General features: G+C 39.8%; 1 protein-coding gene across 1 annotated transcript in view; it reads right to left on the reverse strand.

Annotated features, from left to right (window-relative positions):
* Positions 1-1,113: 1,113 nt before the first annotated feature.
* LOC124288671 overlaps positions 1,114-22,389 on the reverse strand; it is a 39,218-nt gene continuing 17,942 nt past the window's right edge. Inside the window, 21 exon segments of the mRNA XM_046725239.1 lie at positions 1,114-1,324; positions 1,726-1,850; positions 2,531-2,688; positions 3,256-3,338; positions 3,523-3,650; positions 3,938-4,086; positions 4,373-4,971; positions 5,731-6,008; positions 6,724-6,912; positions 7,275-7,433; positions 7,435-7,609; positions 8,045-8,136; positions 8,651-8,749; positions 10,294-10,392; positions 10,840-10,938; positions 11,125-11,236; positions 11,329-13,931; positions 14,513-18,590; positions 18,854-18,991; positions 19,222-19,306; positions 19,679-21,675. Coding sequence (XP_046581195.1) covers positions 1,198-1,324; positions 1,726-1,850; positions 2,531-2,688; positions 3,256-3,338; positions 3,523-3,650; positions 3,938-4,086; positions 4,373-4,971; positions 5,731-6,008; positions 6,724-6,912; positions 7,275-7,433; positions 7,435-7,609; positions 8,045-8,136; positions 8,651-8,749; positions 10,294-10,392; positions 10,840-10,938; positions 11,125-11,236; positions 11,329-13,931; positions 14,513-18,590; positions 18,854-18,991; positions 19,222-19,306; positions 19,679-21,675 — 11,572 coding nt within the window. The 3' untranslated portion in view covers positions 1,114-1,197.

A 22,389-nucleotide genomic window follows, 5' to 3' on the forward strand; every position in this document is an offset into this window, starting at 1 on the left:
AGCCGTAACACACACTTCATATTAGCTAGGATTTTGTTATGAAGCATGTATTGCAATAATAAACAATATATACATGACAGGCATGTATAAAAGTGAAGAATATCTACAGTATCAAACATGTGTTACAGAGCCGTAACATACACTTTGCTGGTATTTTGTATTGAGTGACACATTGTTTAGTATGAAGCATGTATTGCAGTAATTGGCAGTATATTTCTAGTGCGTATGTATCCACTCAGGTATCTAGAAAGTGGGAATATGTATGCATCAAGATGTGTCACACGTGTAAAGCTCTATCATTCAGGTATCTACAGCATCAAGATGTGTCACACGTGTAAAGCTCTATCATTCAGGTATTATTCTTACTTTGCTTTATTTTTCGTTGCATTTGTTTTATGTACAAGTGTCAATGCTTTCTCGAAATCAGTATCATGGAAAACAAAACTGTGTAAACTCCAAAAGTGAAAAAACTCACCGCAATCTATACATTATATACACGGACTACAAATAAAGCATGGGCTTATCGTCTAGTGTTATCACAGCACTTCACCTATAGTCTGTTTGCAGTGAAAACGTACCGATGAATTTCACTTTAAACAAAAAAATTAATCAAGTTAAGTGAAATTAAGAATCCTCATAATTTTACCTTGCCAAATGAACATTTAAATCTCAGAATTTTTTTCAACTTAGGATAAAAGTTGTTTAACAAACGATCATAGATTCAAATCGCTATTATTGGTTTTCACTGCGAACAGACCATAGGTTGTTGCGTCGGTGTTATCACATGTGGTTGTAATGAAAGGGACGTAACTCGGGTTTGATGCTGCATATACCGTACAACATCTTGTCATCTGTCAAACCTTCAAAGTTTTCTGTTTTTTGTTAAACGTCCACATTTAGCAATACTGAGACTATACGGTCTGTAAATATTCGGGTCTGGACCAGGCAATCTAGTGATCAAAATCATGAGCATGGATTACACAATTGGAATACGATGACATGCATCAAACCAATTTAGCGAGTCTGACATTCAAAGCAAATAAATAACACATATGAATTATCCTACTCAGTGCTTAAGCAGCAAGTTAACCTTATTGACTGAAAGTTTATCTCTTTTTCTGTTTTTATCTTGTGGAATATCTACGTTTACTCCACATGAGGTATTTATGGCCAGAGTTTGTTCTCTCCTGACAAGGATCAGTCTTCACTGATGTCGTCTTCATCGTAGGTGGAAGTGTGCGCCAGGTATTTCTTCTCCACCTCCTCCAGGTAGTCGTTGATGGCGTGGACAAACGGATCATCTGACAACTCTGTGTTGTGGATCCTAGAAAATGAAATACGTGTACCACATCAATAAGATAACACTTACTAACTGGTGTCTGGCGATGAACTCGTTAATCTAAAAACCTCCACATTTTCTTCCAAATTGTGGGATTATGTTCCTTGAAATCATAACACTAATAGCAATTTTGATTTGAAAAAAAGGAATGCTTGTAGATGAAGCTTTCAATGATTTGGCATTAACATAATGGCAGAAGTTCCGTCTACATGTCCCCAGAAAGACAGGATATTTTGTGGCTAAAGTCGTTCGATTCCCTGCATGGACACACTATGAGCAGTGCTTGGTGTTCCCAGCCGTGATATTGCTAGTGTAGTTCTGCTCATTGGCTGCGGAAAATATCCCACTCAGTCACGGCCCACTATCGAACAAACTCACTGACTTACCATTCTTTGGCAGTTCTGAGCATCCAGTTTCTTGGAAGGGCCAGGCCGAAAGACGTCAGACCCTCGGTCAGCACCTTGAAAGCCTCGCCCCGAGAATTCTGCTTATCTCTACATGTTTGTAGAACCTGAGGGAAAACACGACATTTTGTACTGCTGATCATTTATGTGAAATACCGCATCTCTCCACAAAATAACTTGTATTGCATTGGCCTCAACTAATGGTTAACTGTTTGATTTGCATTTTGGAAGTTGGAGAGCAACATAGGAGAACCGTACAACACATCCCTACCCAAGCAGAGCTACAGATAACATTTTGGGTCATTGAGTTATGTACTCCCTTGTCGTCATCTCAAGTGGGTATCTTATTTTCCTTTGAGTAACGAAATATATTGTACTCACCTCACTCAAACTCATTTGGGTATTTTGCCATTTTCCATCAATTTTAAAAATATAATAAAGTTTAAATGTTGTCAAGTTCATGTCCTGAAATGGAACCTCTCAATATTCTGTATATGATGTACTTCAGATATTTTAGCCATCCACTGGTACGCAAGCTACGATATGACATTTTTGTGAGTACGCATGTAAGATCACATTTATTGAGTATTTACAAAACTTCAAGCGTACGCAATAGACTTAATAGGAATTGAGTTTTCACATAAATATTTGCGTAATTTACGCAGATACGCAGCTTATTTGTACCTCTGCCAAGATATATACTCTGATAAGTACGACAAATGGCTGTGTTAAGGAAGTGTTCGTGTTTGCGCTCACTCCAACATAGGAATATACAGTATTTACTTACCTTGACCATCTTGGCCTGGTCAGAGGGAACTAGAGGATCAGCCAGGATAGTGTCTAGTTCCGGTCTAGACACGTCTACATCCCCGGCCAGGTCCAGCACGACCCCCGTCTCATCAACCAGCGCCTGCAGGAAGGCATCGGACATCGGCTCAAGGAGACCTGAAACCGCCAACCTATCATATTCATCCATGAACTTAAATGATCGGGGGTCGTTGGATAGCCTTGTGGTTTCACTTTCGCTCGTCACGCCGAAGGCCCGGGTTCGATTCCCCACATGGGTATAATTTGTGAAGCCCATTCTGGTGTCCCCGCCGTGACATTGCTTGAACAGTGCTAAAAGCGGCGTAAAGCCCAACTCACTCACTTTTGGCGGCCATGTTTGATAGGTCATTCTTAATTCCTCCATTCTATTCCTACATTGTCATAGAAGATATAAATAATGAGGCAATGACAAAGTAAACAAAATACCGCAGTTTTACAGGCACATAATAAGGTGTTTATGTTAATATTCACGGCCGAATGTAAATTCGAGGTCTTCACGGTCTGGAATTTCATAGATCTTTAACAATAACTGATTTAGTAATTTAAATAGGTTCAGTAATCTCGTCATGAACTCATGTTATGATCAGTCATAGATATCGATAATAAGTTCCGGTACACTACCTCAGATTTGTTTAAGAAATATTGAACATATTTCATTAAACTATATATTTGGGAGAAATTTACCTGAAGTTGGTGAGTCCTTAGCAGTCAATGCACTCTCCAGCCAGGAGTAGAATTTGTCCTGACGCTCCTTCTTCTCATCCAACCTAAAACGTTCCACATCAACAAAACGTTACATACCCAATATACTAAGACTAAAATTCATAACCTGAGCCATAGAGGGACGTTCAGAGAAATGTGATTTTTTATTAACACTATGTTTGAAATTATTGTTCCCATAGCACGTTTATCTGCGACTCCAAGATGGGTACCATAGTAGAAGTTTCTTACCATTTCTTGAGCTCTGCTATAACCATTGTCACCAGGTCTCTTCTGTGAGACTTCTGTAACACTATCAGTAACTCGGGGACGCCATGGTCGGATCGATGAAGACGAAGATCACGCCATCGCGTTAACATCTGGACATGGTGGATAATGATGCATTTTAGACATAATATTGGTGCGTGATTAAAACTGGGCATGTGATCTTCACTTTATCTATTTCTTTGACGACTGTATATATGATTGGTTATATATATATTAAGTTACAAAGTAACAGAATTACATTTATTGCTGACCTGTTATCACAATTTATATCATCAGAACTATTGCAAAGAAACTGCAAAGGTTCCACATAGGTATACTAACTAAACGTATATTAATCCACAACAAATGGTGATCCGGTCCTGAATGTATAGTAACCTACTTTCAGTCGCTTGTCCGTTTCCTCCAGGTCTTCCTGGGACTGTAGCTTGTCAATGGATGCTCCAGTGAAGCCCAGCAGTATCCCTAGCCTCATCCACTCTGGGCCAAGTCTGCTGGCCAGATCCTGAAGGAGGTTCTTGTCTGTAAAACCTGAAGGAAATACAAAGGTCAAAACGAAAGGTGTCGAAGACTATATCAAAATTTAATTCTTCAAATCTGAACTGAACTGAGAGAACAGGTCAGTTTGGTAATTATACCAGGTATGCATTAGACCACATCTGTACCAAATGATCTCTGTTAGGCGGGTTAGACACGGCGTAATTTAAGCATTTCTCAAAATGAGTTTTCCGGAAAGCAAACTTGCGTCTGTAACTCAAATGCAATGACCAGAAACGTTATTATCGATAGTGAACATCGCCAAGGCTTTCATTAGCACCTGCAAACGCCAATGCCTCTTCTTCCGTCGTTTCATTCCTTGTTGTGTCTGTCTCATCTTTTGCCTTGTTGGTCTTAGTTCTGTCAAAATCGGCCAGGTACACCAGGATCTTTGCCAGAGAGTCATAGGTGGGGTTCTGGGCAAACTCTTTCTCCAGCCTCTTCTTCTCCCCTATGTCAACCCAACCAACTTTATCCTTGGTTTCATCCTTGGCACAGATTGGGAATGTCAAATAGTTGTCTCTCTTAGGGTGGTACTGCAGTTTTGTGATGACGCTGTTAATCTTCTGACTGTTTCCGCCGATATCAAAGAGGAACTCCTGTTTCGGGAAGGAAATGAACTCATTGGTAAAGCTGGGTTTCTGGTCCTTGTAGCCTTCCATCTTCCAGTGCTGGAGCCTGGTGTACAGCCGTGTGTTCCTGGTGCACTCCACAACAGCTTCACAGTTGGAGTCATCCATGGGCCGGAGCATGGCCATGAACACAACGCTGCACTCGCGACGCTTGGCCTTCTCGAGCAGCTTGGCATTAGTGCGGATGATGTCTTTCTCTGTCACCTTTCCATCTTCCATCGGTTGCTTGTACTCAATGAGGTTTAGACTGTAGGCAAAGAAAATTGACATGGTTAAACACAATTTGTTTGTTTTTCTGTTATTTACCGCCGGACTCCAAGTGTATAATGGCGGTATGTAAATACTCGAGTCTGGACCAGACAATCAAGTGATCAACAGCATGAACATCCATCTAAGATACGACATTCGTCAACCAAGTCAGCGTTCCTGACAGCCTAATCCTGTTAGTCGCCTCTTGTTGCTGGGTTGCTGAAGACTAATTCAAACCCGGATCTTAACGGGTTGGTTGAACACTAAATTCATAAAACCCATATCGTCACTGGTCAGGGTCCTGTTTCAGGACTTACCAGTTAAAGCATGTTTAAATATAGAACGTCTTCGAAATACGACGCTCGATTATGTACCGAACAGATGTCATTAGGCCGAAAAGACAAATTTTCAATAATAATTATACGAATGGATAACTGAAAATCAGTGATGACACCGGGTGTTTGGGGTAGAGGGTAAGCATGTCGTGCCCTACCGGTGACCCTCACAACTCTCACAATTTACAAACAAAAGTATGTGTTTGTTGTCTAAACTATTCAAAGAACAATGTTACCTTTATCATTATGCAAAGCCTGGCTGAAGACAAAGCCAGAATATGGACACAGCATGTATCACCATGAAAAATTACAAAATATACAATCGACAAAGGTTTATGTCTAATGAGCACACTGTAAATTAAGTATCTAAACATGTTTGGTGTCTATACATGGAACTGTATTTATGATGATGCGGCACTTACTCGGAGAAATGGGGAACTTTAATTGTTATAAGACCGGCGTTGATCGCTGGATTCTTTTCCAATATCTCCCAACAGTCTTCCTCCTCTTTGTGATCCACTTCGTCATGACGAAGCATGACGTACAGATCGCCGTCACCGAAGTAGTCCTGTGGTGTGGGCATGGTGATGAGGACGTCACGCCTGGGTTGTTCCCCCTTGGAATGATTCACGTCATAGAAGTGGGACAAGGACAACACGGGAGAGAACTCTTCCTCGTCGAAGGCAGGTTTGGGGATTACCTGTGTCGAATTGAGAAAAATGAGGCATTTCATATCATAATCTTTCATTCTAATATCTTCAAAATATGCAACATTTCACCAACATATTAAATCATGTCTGTGTCATTTTCTTATGAGGGAACTGATAACAAGTACTAGTTACACTTTGTCTTCATTAGCGTTTTTCATGTACTTAGACAGTGTTTGACAAAATGTATAGTATTTACTAACAATATCTCAAGTCCATATATTAAATTAGATTTCAGAAAAAGCTAATGTCTTTGGTAAAACTCAATGAACAGTAAATTTGGTATCGACTTTACACTAATCCTCAATGTGTGGTTGTAAGGCCTTATTAAGGCGGCACCCATGTTCTTACTAAAAGAAGACCATGATCAACTACACAAAGCTATTTTTTGGCAAAACACATACTTTAACATTAATTTAATATATATCGATTTGTGCCAGTGGTTTCTGTCCATGGATCATAGCAAATTGTAATGAATGGGTGTGTGAATGGATTTTTAGTTTTGATAAATCCAGTTCAAGGTATGCAAATCTTGTAAATGAATAAATCTTGAACAACGCTCTATTCTATGGAGTCGGATCAGCTCTGAACAACCGATCTACAGGTTAGCCTGAGGTATTCCTGCTATACCCTTGTATGAACTGTTTAAGAGCAACATAGTATTACGTGGAGTTTTCTAAAATACAGCCGTGGAGGCACCATACCTACCTCCAGAGTGAGTGTTCCCGACTTGATGAAGGTCTCCTTGAGAACCTTTATCTCCACCATGCTGTCTACTGAGGAGGTGAAGACGCCACCTGCTGGCGTGATCGGGAACTTCTCCACCTTTGGTAGTGTGACGAGAAGGAAAGCGTTGATGTTGGAGATGTTCATCTTCACGTAGCAGAACCATTGTTTCTGTGAAGATAAGTAAACATTGACACATATTTTACTGAAAATATTTCAAACAATACTAAACCGTGCCGCTATTTAAAACATAGCAAAATAACTGGAGGTGTCTTCGTGACTCAGTAAATCCACATGGAATTGTTATAACTAAATTACTAAATGCACAATGCACATACTTTAATATAGAGATATATTATAAAAAAACATTCACTTTGGTCTGTACATAAGCATGTCTGAACCAGACATTTTATTTGTAAACCTTACACTATGTTAATGAAATAACAGGGAATATAGTTTGTTATTGTTATAGCTTTCCAATATTCAGTAAGACATTACACATACCGTGTCCTCCTCGTACCGTATATCCCTCAGTAAACCGCTGTACACATGAAACTAATGTATACCCCCCGATCTGTTTTCATATACACTTCCTCGAACAGGTCAGGTTTAGCATATACGGGTATCTTCAGTGTCACGTGACCTTCCGGTCGCGTGCCAGACAATCGGTACTCGAACACGTCACTCATCAGATAGCTCTTTATCAGCTGGGACCAATGAGCTGCGACTGTACTCGGGTCGGACACGCCTACCGATGAAGTTGACAGTTCCGGTGCCTACGGAGTGCGGTGTTTTGATGGTGAGATCCAGCTTCTTTAGGTGATAGGTAGAGTCGGCCTCTAGTGTAGTGTGCTCTATGAACACATAACTGAAACAGAAATAAATCATGTTGATTTGATGATATTGTATGTGACTGATTATGAACCGGGTCACCTTTACTATTAACATCGGTGGGGGTAGCCTGGTGATTACAGCGTTCGTTCCGGGTTCGAATCCTCACATGTGTACAATGTTTTGAAGCAACGATATTTTTGGATAATTGCTAAACGCGGCGTAAGACCACACTCACTCATTCACATGTGTAAATCGTTTACGTAAAGTGAAGGAATCAGCCGTAAAATGTCCTAAAATAATCCAGCAGTTGCATTAAAAAGTAAACAGGCTCAATCAATGTGTCAATTTAACAGTCCTCAACCATAATTAGAGATCAGAAAATAGAACTGTATTTCTTAAACGTTCTTGCGAATCGCCTAAGAGAGTTCTTTTCCCAAAACGAATACTCATCAACCCGTTCATCACTTACCCGTTCTTCATTCCAAACACAGTCTGCGTGGACTCCTGCATTAGACGTAGAATGTCTGGCCGCTTACACGTGAAGGACGGGGTGTTGCCCATCTGGAATTCACGTCACATGTACATTGTACATAAAATGTATCTATGTACATATATATGCTTTGCCATTACCCATATTAGGAGGCTTGGATTATAATTATGATAAGACAGGATCATATCTAACCAAAATTGCTGCGATTCCACGGGGCATTTAGATGTGTGTTAACACAATGTTCCTACACCATGGAAGATGTTACCATTTTCGTCCTTGTTGATGATTCACACATTTACTTTTGTTAGTTTGTATTAAAAACAGTTTTAAAATTTAAAACCCGTTCCAAATTTTGTTCTATTGGGTGTCACAGCCGTATGGCGACGATATTCGCTTCAGGTTTGCGTCCCGTAACTGTGTCAAATTCCTAATAAGGTAGATTAGGATCTTATCAATTCAGTTGTTAAACACTATACTCCTGCTGGCCAGTTTTACTCAAGTTGTAAAGTTCCATTATATAGCTGAAGTGATCTTCAGTATTGTATACTCCAACTTATATACTGTGAGTGGTTTACACCGGTTTACCTTGTCCTTGATGGTGGAGTCAGCTCCACAGAACACCAGGATGTCCACGGCCTCCACCTTCTTCTTGTTGACGGCGTAATGGAGAGGAGTGCGGCCATTCTGAATCACAAGTTTCATCATTGCATAGGAAACAAGACATTGTGATTTTTGTCTGTTATACAAGTCATGTCTGTCATGTTTCCATGGTTACTGAGGAGTTACTTCTTTGCACGTATTATGATTAAGTATGCATATATGCATGGCATATATGAATATGCGCATTTACGTAAAACAGGTGTGTCTGCGGTTTTTTTGTTGAAAAAAGCCGCATTAAGCAATATAGCTGCTGGCCCAGGAGCATCGATCAACGCAATTGTGATAGGATGTTTATAGCATCTTATGACAAATTCGGAGTGCTGAAGAGCAAATCTAATCCTGAATCTGGGGTCGGTGTGTATTCATTTTAAAAGAGAATATATATCAAGTGATTATATTAACATCGGTTAAGAACATCAATATCACATGTTACCCATTGTGCAAAGCTGAAGTTCTGGAAATGTGAAAATCGTAGTTATTTATAGACTCTAAACTTCTAACACTTCAAAGATATTAACTGATATAGATCCACTAAATTGGTTATATATATTAGAGCCGAGTCACACACATTCTTAAGCAGTGATCACTGATCACTGATACTGTCACTGAAATAATGATATAACCTATTTAAAAGAAGATGGTAGCTAAATGAAGGTATTGTATACACACATATATCCGAATTACACTAAACATATACCACTGATACAGTATGATTATTTTATACTATATACTATTCACACTTTGTTAAGGATGAAATCGTGGATTCAATAGAAAGCTATGATGTGGGGTCAAATTTGGCTTAAATACTAGTATCTAAGCTTATTGTAAACATGGATCCTAGGTTTCAGTTTGTCATTTCGTCTTGTGGATCCCATACCTGCGATTGACAGGTGTTGTGTACTTGTCAATGACTCGTTCCATGATTTGCAAAATGGTTGATTGGTGCCATGAAACCATTTTTATGGTTACTCATGTATCAAGTGCATAAGGTTAGATTAAAGTCACTGTTTGCCTAAATAGGGGTTATCGTATTATTATTTATCCAGTTTTAAATGGATACAATTTCAAATTATAAATCCAAGTGATCCTTAGCAAAGTGTGAGTAGTATATGTGCAAGTGTTAGTTACGGTACACGACAGCATGTCAACCTCAACATCTGTGTTTTTTAATGTTCATGTTGGTGAGGATGAACACATGATCCATATGCAACATTTTGTGTAAATATCTCCCACTCTGTAACTAAATATAAGCGACAAAACCCTTTCCCTTTTCGAAACAAATATCTTCTAAAACACAGATTGCTCGATTCCGACAACATTCCTTTATCAATCAACATTACCACATCACGAAAACCTGTATCCTGTCGCACCTGGCGCATCCGTCATAGGCATTCAGTGAATAAATCAACACGCAGGATGAAGATGAAATGTCAACTTTCACAGCTATACATGCCTTTTAACAGAGCATCACTTGCATCACCTACAAAACCCTGTTAACGTTTGTGAATCAATACATTTAGACTAGGTGACAGTGGTATGCCTTCATTACTTATTCACATATACAGTACCTTGTCTCTACTATTCACGTTGATGCCATGTGTGAGCAATAGCTTTATGCTCTCAACATCCCCGTGTGCAGACACTATATGAAGTGGTGTGCGTCCAACCTGCAATCAACAAATACCTTATCCATTCCACTTTATGTGCTATTTACATTTTCACATTAAGTTTTAAAAATCAGTTTTGTTCCAAATTTCTCAAAACTAAAAATTCTCAAAAGTAAATATTACACATCAACACCAGAAAATACACAATGTCTATTATCCTACGGAACAGAGTTCATATGGGGTACGAGGGAATATAGGTGTGGAACATATATACTATGATTGAGTGAATTGGGTTTTAGTCGCTTATTGCAATATTACAGAAATGAAACGGCGTTGGGCACAATAGATATGCTTAACACATTGTACCAATGTGGGAATAGGATCCGGGTCTTTGGCTTGAAGAGCGACAGCTTGAACCACTAAACTACCCCTACGTTTGAATGAATTAGAAAGAAACCCAGATTCTCTAAACCTCGTGACGTCATTAGAGATGGTCAAATGTCTCACCTTGTCAGTTTTAGAGACATCGGCTCCGTGAGAGAGCAGCAAATTTTGGACCACATAGTTCCTCAACTCGGCAGCTCGAATCAAAGGTGTAAAACCATCCTGAAATACAGATGTGATTATATAACATGATCATTAAACCAAGATTGTATATTGTGTACTGATTGTTTGAGTACCATACCTTTCCTCCCTTTCAGCACATACGTCGTCACGATATGGCTGAGATATTGCCGATGTGACGTTAAAGATTAACTCACTCACTCACTCACTCAGCACATACGTACTTACCAAATTCTTCGCATTGATATTGGCTCCAATATCGAGAACATTTTCAATATTTCCTGTGTGTCCAAACTCAACAAAGTCGAACAGCCTGTCTGTAGCTTTCTGTATGGCTAGCCTGCAACAAGGTAAATTTAACGAAATTGGTGTGGTTTCACTCACAATATGGTTTTATTGTCTGTGTCAGTAAGCAACAGTAACAATACATACCTGCTGGTTGCTGTGGGACGCTTTAGTCTGTGTACTTTGGGCAGCACCTTCTTCACCTTCGGCGGAGAGCTGATCGTCATTACGGAATTGTTATCTGGGAACAGCTCCTCTGTTAAAACCATTGGCATATAGCTATTGCCATGAGTTGATATCACAGATCTGTCGTAGCGGGTCGAGTTGCGTCCTTTCAGAGCAGAAAGGAGGTCCTCCTCAACCTCTGACTGCGAAGCAGTGTTGCCATCATCCTTCAAAACAGAGAATCTCAGATTGCCATTTTCAAACGTTGCCACGGATCCATCCCTTGATGTCTCCTTTACTTCCAGTGACACCAGTTCAGAGATCAGTCGTTGCCTGGCAACTGCGTCCGTCTCTGCAACGGTTTTCAAAGCAGCAGAGATGTTGACCCTCGACTGCACCGCTGCAGATAAAATCTCTTCCTTGTTTTTCCTGCCATGAAACTTAAATACAGTTACGGCATGAGCCAGCATATCCATTCCCAATGTTCTATACACAGCATCAGATATGAAGAAAGGAGTTTGGAACTCGAATGTACGACACACTGCGGAAATCAAGGTATCAGTTATTGTTCTCAGCTCTAAGTCAGTATCAAGGATATTTGGTTTGAAGTTAATATACAGATCTCTCTCCGAAAGAAGGTGTATATCCACAGTTTCATTGTATGTAGTCCCTTCCACTGTTTCAAGAGACTCTCCATCTTTTACAGATTGCTTGAATCCTATACGTATGTGTCCAATATCAGCAATTGTTGACAATATGGCATCCCTGTTCTCGTCCTGTCCATTTGGGAGATTGGCTATTTCTTCAAGTGTCTTCTGCATGACATAACCCACAACCCCAAGAACTAAGTCATCTTCAAAGTCTCCATTATCGAAAACAACATTTGTTCCGAGTTTGCTCCCAATATCCCATACGTCATACACAGCGGATATGTTGTTGGAACTGCTCTTCACCAAGAATTGTAAGGAGTTCATGTGTGGACACGCGTTTTGCCTCTCATAGAAGTAACCTTGTCGGCAAATCACATCTTCACAGGTAATTCCCAGTTCTCCAGCAGCACCAGTATTATGGGTCTCTGTCGCGACATTTGGTTTGATGTTGACTGTGTGAGGTATTTCCAAAAGCAAACGTTTAAATGCTGCTCTGTCACAAAGGAACATCAGCTTCTTATTAATACTTATAAGCTGCACCCTTTCAAACTCAGCACTGTCATCCTCCAAGACATGATTGAAAGATATGTGTTGCCAGATTCCACTAATTTCACCCTTCTTCATTTCTTGAATCTCAGACAATTTCATTATCTTGAACAGGTTTGTTTTCTTTGTTTCACTCTGTTTGAGCCGTACCAACAGCACCTTTGACATCCTGATGTCCTGCAGTTCATCGTGTGTCACCCATGTCCAGGCACCAGCCGGGATATTGAAGTCACCCAGGTATCTACTTGTGCGGGCTGCCTGTAAGACGCTAAGAATCGTGTGGGTGAAGGTATACCATGTACCAAATGCCAACCAATCATAGTATCTACCAATCAGATGTAGGGGATGAGTCATTTCTCGAATGTCATTTGTGTGTATGATCTTCAGCCAATCCGAATCAACAGGAGACACTGTAATCATGATGCCAAGTTGATCTTGCAGATTTATCGTAGCTTTTGCAAGCTTTTCAGAGCTTGTCAAGGAATTCACTTGAGCTGACTCAGGCCAAAAGACGTCCTTAATGGTGTGTGGATACTCAAACTTGAAGGGTACAACATGGTCAAGAATCTGTTTTTCTTCCAATGAATGAAAGACTTTGGAATAGTCTGTATCTTCAGTCATCCAAACTCCTGTGTCAGTCTTTGTTACCTTCAGGCTAACCACAAGAGTTTTCTTCTTGAACCAAATTCCAGATCTGTCCTTCATTCGTGTTACCCTTAAGCATACATCATCAAAATCAAAGTGAAGCCACATCATGAAAGCATACAGATGGGCTATCTTCTGAAGTTCCTGAGCGGCATATCCCCTGATGAATCCACTGATTTTCCCAACCATGCCAATGCTTTCAAACGAGTCCCATTCTATTGTCGCTTCAACCTTTTGGGATTCTAATTTTTGCTTCTCACATTTCTGTCTGATTTGCATGTTAGCGACATCAGGCTTGCTTGTCAGTAATCTGAATCCATGCAAGAGACAGTTGTAACCTGATCTGCAGGTAGTCAATAGTTTTAACAACATGAAATGATCTGAATTGTATCGAAGATAGCCATCTCTTACTGTAAAGTACCACACCATTGATGACTCATTGGATGTTATTGACTCTGCTTTCAAAATGGGTAGATTCGGCACGTACTTGACTGTGATTTCTTTCAGATTAGAATAAAGTTGTGCTGTAGAACTGACAGCTTTTCTTCCACAAAGAGATTTTATATCTCCCAACAGCGACCCACAACGAGTAATAGCACTTTGAAGTCCACCAAGTTTGTTGCAGGCAACATCTCCTGATAACATTCTGATGACTTGTGCATATATTCCCATATTCTTTGATGCAATGAGTGAATCCCAGTCAACATTGATCATCACAGACAGGCCGTTCAGTTCTCGTTTCACCTGAAAGCATACGCATAACATAAATAGGATATAAGAATAACATGACATATGAGCACTGTTCACATGGTTACGAATGCATTTTTTATATTCACCACAAAAGTATCAACACATATATTCACATAATGTCTGCTAGTTTAGTAATTGTGATGAGTAATATGACTTTATTATTATGCTATTGCTATTTAGCATACATTAAAAGAAGGAAAAACGTTTTACTCCTAGTAAATATTTTTTACAATCAATAAATCTATACTAGAAATGTATAATTCTGAACTGAAACATACATCAAGTATGGCAAAGTGTAGATTGCCAACAAACAAAGTCTAAATGTTGTAAAACTATATCAATCTAAGTACACAGTAACAAATTATACATATATATGAAACCTAAACCCAAGCGCTAGTCACCACTGACTATAGATCGCGGATGACTCATTCAAGAACAAATATAATTCCTATAAATTATACTTTTTCAGAATGAACTCAAACCATCATGTCACATAGATTTATCCTTCTGTCCTGACTCAATAGACATTGCTTCCAGCTAATGGTAAAGTTTCATGCAAGATTGTGTTTACTTACTAAATGTTCCATTTCCTTTGTGACTGTCTCATCAATGTGCTCACGGATACTTGCTTCCGTTGTGATTTCAGTTGGCATCTCTCCCGTAAGAACAAACACATTTTCATCCTCAATAGAAACCTGGATTTTATCTTGAAGATGGGATCCAGAAAGTAGTACTTGAGCACTGTCAATGGAACCTTTCTGTATACACGATACACTGATTCTTGAAACTGCTTTCCATGTATGGTTATGAGTATCAATGCAAGTTGAGTACCTTCCAAGAATAAGCTTTGACAAGACTAGAGCACGAGTTTGCACTTTTGAATAACCTGGAAGAATCCGTTCAAAGCTCATCAGATCTACATGTAGTTCTTTCCCAAAGAGGCGCATTGGTATCATTGCTTCAGGGTCAGCCTGCCTTTCAATAATCATCTTATTGCTTTCATCTTGGGATTTGGTCAGCACAACGTCGGCAAGTGACATACGAGAATCAGAATTGTCCATGTCTGTTTGCCAGTCATAATCACCTGGTTGAGAAACCCCGACTCTCCATTGTATAGACACAGGTAATGCTTCTTGGATAGTTTGTAGCAATGGATACGTCTCTGTAGCCCCGCTGTTCTTGATGGCAGTGACTAGTTCCATATTCCCATATGCCAAAGCAACTTCTAAAGGCGAAGGCATTTCCCCTGTGACCAAGTCAGCATATGTTCGTTTCTCCAAAACTGTCATGAAGAATTTGTTTTTCTTTGCTTGTGCAGCATAACAGCACACCTCAACAATGTTTTCTTGTCCAGTTGATGTGTTTTGGAAGTAGAAACACGCTGCATCTTCTAGATCTGATTTTAGTGCCCATTGGAGAACATCTTTTTCTTTGTTCAACAAGAACAACTGTGTGTTAACAATATTCCTTCCATATCCCATCGTTGCCAGTGCACTGAACATAACATCATTGGAACGAGCTATTTTAGACCAGGTGTAAAGTGTGTCCAGGGGATGTGTGAATCGCTTCTTTTTAGCTTCATCTGTATTCAAGGAATACATTCCAAACTTCGGACGAACATCAAGCCAGAAACCTACTCTTGAAGGCTTTCTATCGAGGATGTTTCTTTCCGGAACATTGGGTGCTTGGATGTATCCACTCTGGAACATCTTAGACCAACCAATTGCTGAATCCATCAGACAATGCACACAAGAATAGTCTGTTACTTTGTGTGTTGCGTGAGAACTTTCTTCAAATGCTCCACCCTTGCATAGATATTGCAAAATGTGGTGATTACCATAAGCGACAGCAGTGGCAAGGGGAATCAAGTTTCCTTTGTCCCTGGCAGTAAATGCTGACTCTGGGGCTCTGACTGTGACTGTTTCGGCGATAGAAGGATTGCCAATACGGGCAGCTAAATGAAGAACATTTTCTTGCAAAGGAGATCTCCAACTGTAGCAGTCTGTCACTTCCTCCAAAAGTTTAACACATGAAACATGCCTTGTTTCCATGGCCATAATCAGGGGTGGTGTCCCTACCTGATGTAACCACTCCACTAGTCTATCAGGAGCATGTGCTTTAGTGAGGGTAAGAAGGAATTTAAGAGAGTCTTTACATCCATAAATTGCACAAAGATGAAACAGTGTAGGTGCTTGTTTTGAATCTATCATAATCTGAATAAGTTTTTCTTGTAATGTCTCCATGATTGCTAATGTGCCATGATCATCACCATAACTAACAAGAGAGTGCACATTGGATTCAAGCCTTCGTATTTGCGTGTAAGGTGGCATGAGGTCACTTGGTACTGAAGGGGCTGATTCATTCTTCATCATGAGGTATTTCAACCAGCCTGTTTGACCTGTATCAAACGTTGCCAATGCCTTGTATTTGTTCACAAGATGGTTAGCCATTGCTATGTGACCCATACTTCTTGCGAGATCCAAAGGAGTGTGACCGAAGTTATTCCTTGAATTCAGATCATCCTTTGAAGTATTGAGAATAACTTCAATAAATGCCATCATATTCCATGTACATGCATAATGTAACACTGAATTGTCATACTGATCAGTCCGTCTTACATCAAGGTGCCTGCTGTTCAGAAGATCGACACAAGCCTTTTCTTGACCTCTTGCAGCTGTCCTCAATAGCACCTTCTCTGTAAATTCCTTTGTAAGCACTGCACTGACCATTCTGGACTGAACAAGTGTAGCAATGACTGCATTATTTGCATGATTGGAAGCCAGCTCCATACTCTCTCTGATTCTAACACTATCAATCGTGCGACTTGCATCAAGTGCATCTAGCACTTTCTGTACAATATCACTGCTTCCACTGAGAATAGCAAAATCCAGGACCCAATTGCCTCTGTCCAGGACTGTAACGTTCTTTGCTTCCTGTTGTAGCCTCATATTTTGGGCTAAAAAATAATCAACTGTTGCTGATCTTTTCCAATAGCATGCCAGACATAGTGATCTATAAAGCAGCATTGATTTGTCAGACACCACACGTGTATGTAGTTGGTGACAAATTTCTGTCACTAAATCAAGATTTCCTTTCTTTGAGGTATCATACAGCACCTTTATCCATACATCTACTGATTCAAAGGCTCTGTCTTTTCTTGAGTAATCTTGAACTACTTCATGCAGCATGGGAAACAAATCTGTTCTCAAAGCATGTTCTATCGTGTTAGTGTTTAAAGTAAGATCTATTTCATTGGCTAGATATCTCAACACATCTACCCTGTCTTTGACATCGCCACCCTTAGCATGGTTTGTAAACATGAACAAAAGGTCAGTGAACAACAAATCGCCAGATATCTTCCTTTCAAAAAGTGGTCTAAACTCTTCATACTCGATCTGCTGTAAAAACTGTAATGGCTGAACCTTCCCAAGACATGCAAGAACTGATAGAAGGGAATTTGGCACATGGGACTTGCATATCTTTAATGCTGATTTGACCAAGAGAGAAATTTCTGATAGTGTTAGTCTGGTCCCAAGTGAATTATTGTTCTTGAGCTTCTGGAAGATCTTAAATGCATCTTCTTTTTCTTGAAGTTCAGATAGGACGTCTTTGCAAATCCTTTCTTTAGGAGATTTTCTCTTCCTCTTCTGTACATACAAATCAACGTCTGTTGTCTCTAAAGCAGCAAGTGCCAGAATGTCATAGAAATGTTCCGGTTCATTGGTGACCTTTTTGAGTAGTGTTTCATATGACTGGTACTGATGATTTGCTACAGCAAAGACCAACGGTGATGGACAAGTATCCAGTTGAAGGATATGTTGAGACATTGTCAGACCTAACATCTCTTGGAGAAGTCCATGATCTCCAATGGCTGCAGCACCATGTAGGATGCTGGAAGAATGGGATTGACAATACTTTGATAGATCCAGCAAATACTGGACCTTTCGTTTAAGTGTGTCCAAGGGACCTACTTTGGGCACATGGTGTTCCATCACAGACGTATAGATGGGAGACGTCCTCTTGGATTTTGTATATACTTCCTGGAATGTCTTCGTCCTTGGAGACACGATTTCTGCCACCCTTGTTGAATCATTCCTCGCGATTTGTGCATCCCGATGCTGTGGCCATTCTTCACAACCATGAGAGCTTTCATGAGTAAATACCCTTTTTGGCCACAGATCAGGGACTGATCTATTCAAGCTCAGGATACCTCCATGCAGCAACACTAATTCAGCTATACTGAAATGCCTGTTGGCGAGAGCATACCACAAAGGTGTCAATTGAGAGTGGTCCTTCACATTAACCACACTTTGAACAGCACTGTATCCATATGTTCCCAACGAATTAAGTGCATATTTCACAAAATCAATGTTTCCTTGTTGGCACACACTGTGGAAGGTTGTCATTTCATAACTATTTTCCCAAGTCAGAAGCTTAATAATGGAATCTGGAAGACTACTCTGGCTTTCATATCTTGAAGTAAGAAGTTTGAAGAGCAGCAATGCAGTTTGTTCAGAGCCCTTAACACTGGCAGCAAACAAAGCCTCCTGTGCTAGATCAAAAGCTCCAATCATGAGGGACTGTCCATAGTTTTCGAAAAGGTAACAGCAAGTTTTCCAGGGACCATTTCCTATCAGAGGTAGGATAACCAACCTGAAAATATATTAATATGACATAATCTAGTGACAGTCAAATTGTAAGATATATTTGCCTTTCTTTTTTCAGGATAGCCGGCACACTCATTCGTTTTTTGTAATATTATGAAAACATGCAAAATTGCTGTCACCATGTAGTTTACATGTGGCACAAACAAAACGTGGTCAACTGTGATATGAACTCCAAATCACATCTGTTATTAGGTTTTCAATAGTCTACTTGGCTTTTAATATGCATTCTAAAAACCTATAGATACATACCGATCACAAAGGATGTCAGTAGAAATGTTTTTTGCACTTTCAAGGATGAATTGAACCAGCTTCCAGTGGGTGGCTTCTATGGCAACTCTGAGCACGTTTCCAAACACTGGGTGATGATAACTCACGTCAATCTGTAAACTAGATAAAGAGTATTTGCTGTTTGAAGTCTTGAGATGATCCACTGGAAATTTGTTTGCAAGGTAATCATAGGTGAATTGTACATGAATTACACAGTATTGGCAGTGTAGTACACAATTATGATTTGATGCGATTTTAATAGCAATATGGTATCTATAATTCTCTCGGTGACAATTAATGATAAACATATTATTTTAGTGATGGTGAATCCAAACTGTTGTATGACTTACGTTGAACTCAATGTCCTCAGGTCTCTGGTTTGTCTTTCTTCTTCAGTCACTCTCGAGGACTGCGTGTATTTCCATTGCATAAACGCTGATTTGAAGAATGTGAATTAAATTATGCACTGAATTATAATGTAAGCAGTTACAACAAATGTGAAATTTACAGATTCATTGGTCGCATGCTTATTTTACCCCTGTGTCTCCTTATGCGTTAAAAGGCTCACCTTGTTCGAAGGCTGCTATGGGCCTCCGTTCATTGTTTGTATCATGTTAGAATCCCACATTTGTCATGTTTTTGCTGAGTATTAATATGAAGATGTCCTTGGTGTCACGTTTAGATTTACACATTTAGCTTACTCATTTAGAAGACACACCATGATAGACTGAAATATTTTCAAAGTGGTCTTTAACCGAATTAACAGTTTTCCAAGGGACAGTGAATGCAGAAATGTTAAATACTCACTCAAGAATCTTGCACCAACACATACTGCAAGGAGGGTCTGCTGTGAGACATTTGCTTCATTCTTCAACAGAAATCCTACTGTTTTCTCATGACCCATGGCTACAGCATAGTCAAGACATGTAGCTCCAAGTGCATCCTCAGAACAGACAGGCAGAGGGTCAACACTATCACAAACTGCTTTTAGTAGCTCTACATCATCTAGAACGCTCACTAAGTGCAACAGAGATGCTCCGCTGTTTTCGATTTTATCCAACGTTGACAGTCCCATATTCGTTAAAGAAAATAACAGCTTTCTGTCTAGTGTCATGTTCCTGAGAAGTTTAATTGTGTGCCAGCCCTTTGTGTGCATACCATACATTTGAGTAAACTCGTCCCTCGGCATGACAGTCATCCAATCATTAAGATTTTGAAACTCCCTAGTTTTGTCAAGAACTTGAGGAAAAAGCCTTGGAAAGAGGATCAAAAGTTTTGCGATTGTGAAGATTGACCTTCGTGATACATCCAGACTTTCAATGTGATGAGATGCAATCTGAGTAAGGATGTTTTCACCAAACATTCTCTTTTTATGGCGTGATTCCTTCAACAGTGGAGACAATTTCTCCTCAAGATGTTCAAGGTCAAGAGTATTTACAAACTTCAGCCCTTGTTGAAAGAAAAGTTTCAATGTTGACAACGGAGCATAGCCAAACAGCCTGTTCCAGGTCTTAAATAGCACAGGATAGGACTTTGCGTCCTCTTTCTCCATCTTATACACGTGCCTGTGACAAGAATGGTGTTTGGTCAATAGGCACTGCCACAGAGTTGTGCCCCCAACTCTGAGAATCTCATCAGCTACCACCCAACATCGTTTGTTGAGAACTGTCATGAACATATCACATGAAATATGAACGGTACTTTTCTTTGAAACACGCACTTCGTCAAGATAAAGCCCCCTCTTCAGTAGCTCCATAAGCACGTATTCAATTTCTGGTTTCTTGCCTAACCTATTTGCAAGCCATGTATGTGGTAGTGATGATATGTCATTGTTTCTGTCAGAGAATTTGAACAGGATGCATTTCAGGATTGAGTAGTTGGATGATATATCAAGGTCTGGGCGAATTTCCAAAACCATGCTCCTTGTTAGAAGTTTCTTGCTTTGCAGAGAATCTGGAAATGCCTGCATTACACAATGGATGTGTTTCAAGCTTATTTCTTTTGCACTACACAGGGCTTGTATAATGCCCATTCCTAGAGAACACACACGCCACAGTTCATCAACATTGTCTATTGTTCCAATGATTGAATCACCTTCCTCTTTCTTTTCTTTGAGTAAAAAGTCAAACATTTTTACGTCGCCGTATACAGCTGCTAGATGAACAGCAAAACATATCGAACTTGATGCTCCATGTTTTACCAGCACTTCCACCAATGATGCATTTTGATTTATCACACCTAGTTCAAGTGGACTGTAATACAGTACACGTTTTTCATAAGATGTCAAGGATATCGTACTGTATAGATCATTCTTCTTTGGTATGATATTCGGATGTGCTCCCTCTTCTATGAGATAGTTAACAACACTGATCTGTCGTTCCTTCTGAGTAGAGTCTAGAGGTTTCTGCAGACAGGCTAAATGAAAAAGTGTTGCAATAAGTTCTTGAGATGCATCCAAGAAAGACATCAAGACTTTCAAACTGTCTATGTGCCAGTAGCAAGCTGCTAGTAAAGCAGCATGTTTTGCACGGTTTTGCAGTAGTTCAGGGCGAATATTTGCAACAAGTTCTAAGAGATCATGCCTGTTCATCAAAATTAGTATTTGAGGTAAGGACTGGTCTTCTTCTGTGTGGGATTTAAATGTTTTGAATGGTCCATGTAGTGATTCTATCTCCTCACAATATTCCTTTTTACTATGTACAGACGGCACTTTCGTCTTTTTGGGAGAATCTATCTTGCCAGCGTGACTCGGTGAGACCAATGACTCCTTCAAGGCCTCGTCAGATTTGCACAAGTGTAACCATCTGGAACAATGATATAATGGTACAACATATACATCTGCACTTTAATGCCTACTCATGGTTTCTTCAGGGTGTACATGGGAAATAAAGGATAAGGGTGAACATTTCATATATTGGCCACATACAACTGTTAAACTCTCCTAAGTGCCGTGTATTCGCCGACAGCACATGCAAAAGCATGCTAGCATATTTACGTCACCAGTACATGGCTGCATAATGTTAGAGAATGAAGGAACTGTTTTATGACATGGCATGACAATATCATGATGAGACATTCAGATAAGACAGTAAGAGTAATGGACAGATTCAGGACATCAACAAGCATGTAAGTAATCAAACTGTACGATAGGTTGAAAGTTGCAGCATATCAGAGAAAAGACCTAGAATGGTGGCAGTGTACCATAACACTATTCTGATATAGTCACAGTGTAATAGGGAATGAATAATATCTTCAGATACAGTGCTCACCTCATCCTTCTAAATCAATGAGTGATTAAAGAACCAATAAACTTTGTTTTTTGTTACTCTTTTAACCATTACATATGAAAGATTTGTGGTTAGTCTTATGCGGAACACCAAATTTATTCTTTAAAAACTTGTGGTTAATTAATACCGAGCGATTAAAAGTGGCCAAAAAGTCGCCTGCTTCCCTCTCGCCCGCCAACGAAACCACAGACAGGTTACGTAACTCTGTCGCCAGAGCACTGCAGTGACGTC

Source organism: Haliotis rubra, unplaced genomic scaffold, assembly GCF_003918875.1.
Source record: "Haliotis rubra isolate DU_JTF1 unplaced genomic scaffold, ASM391887v1 Scf422, whole genome shotgun sequence".
In the NCBI taxonomy this organism is placed as follows: domain Eukaryota; kingdom Metazoa; phylum Mollusca; class Gastropoda; order Lepetellida; family Haliotidae; genus Haliotis; species Haliotis rubra.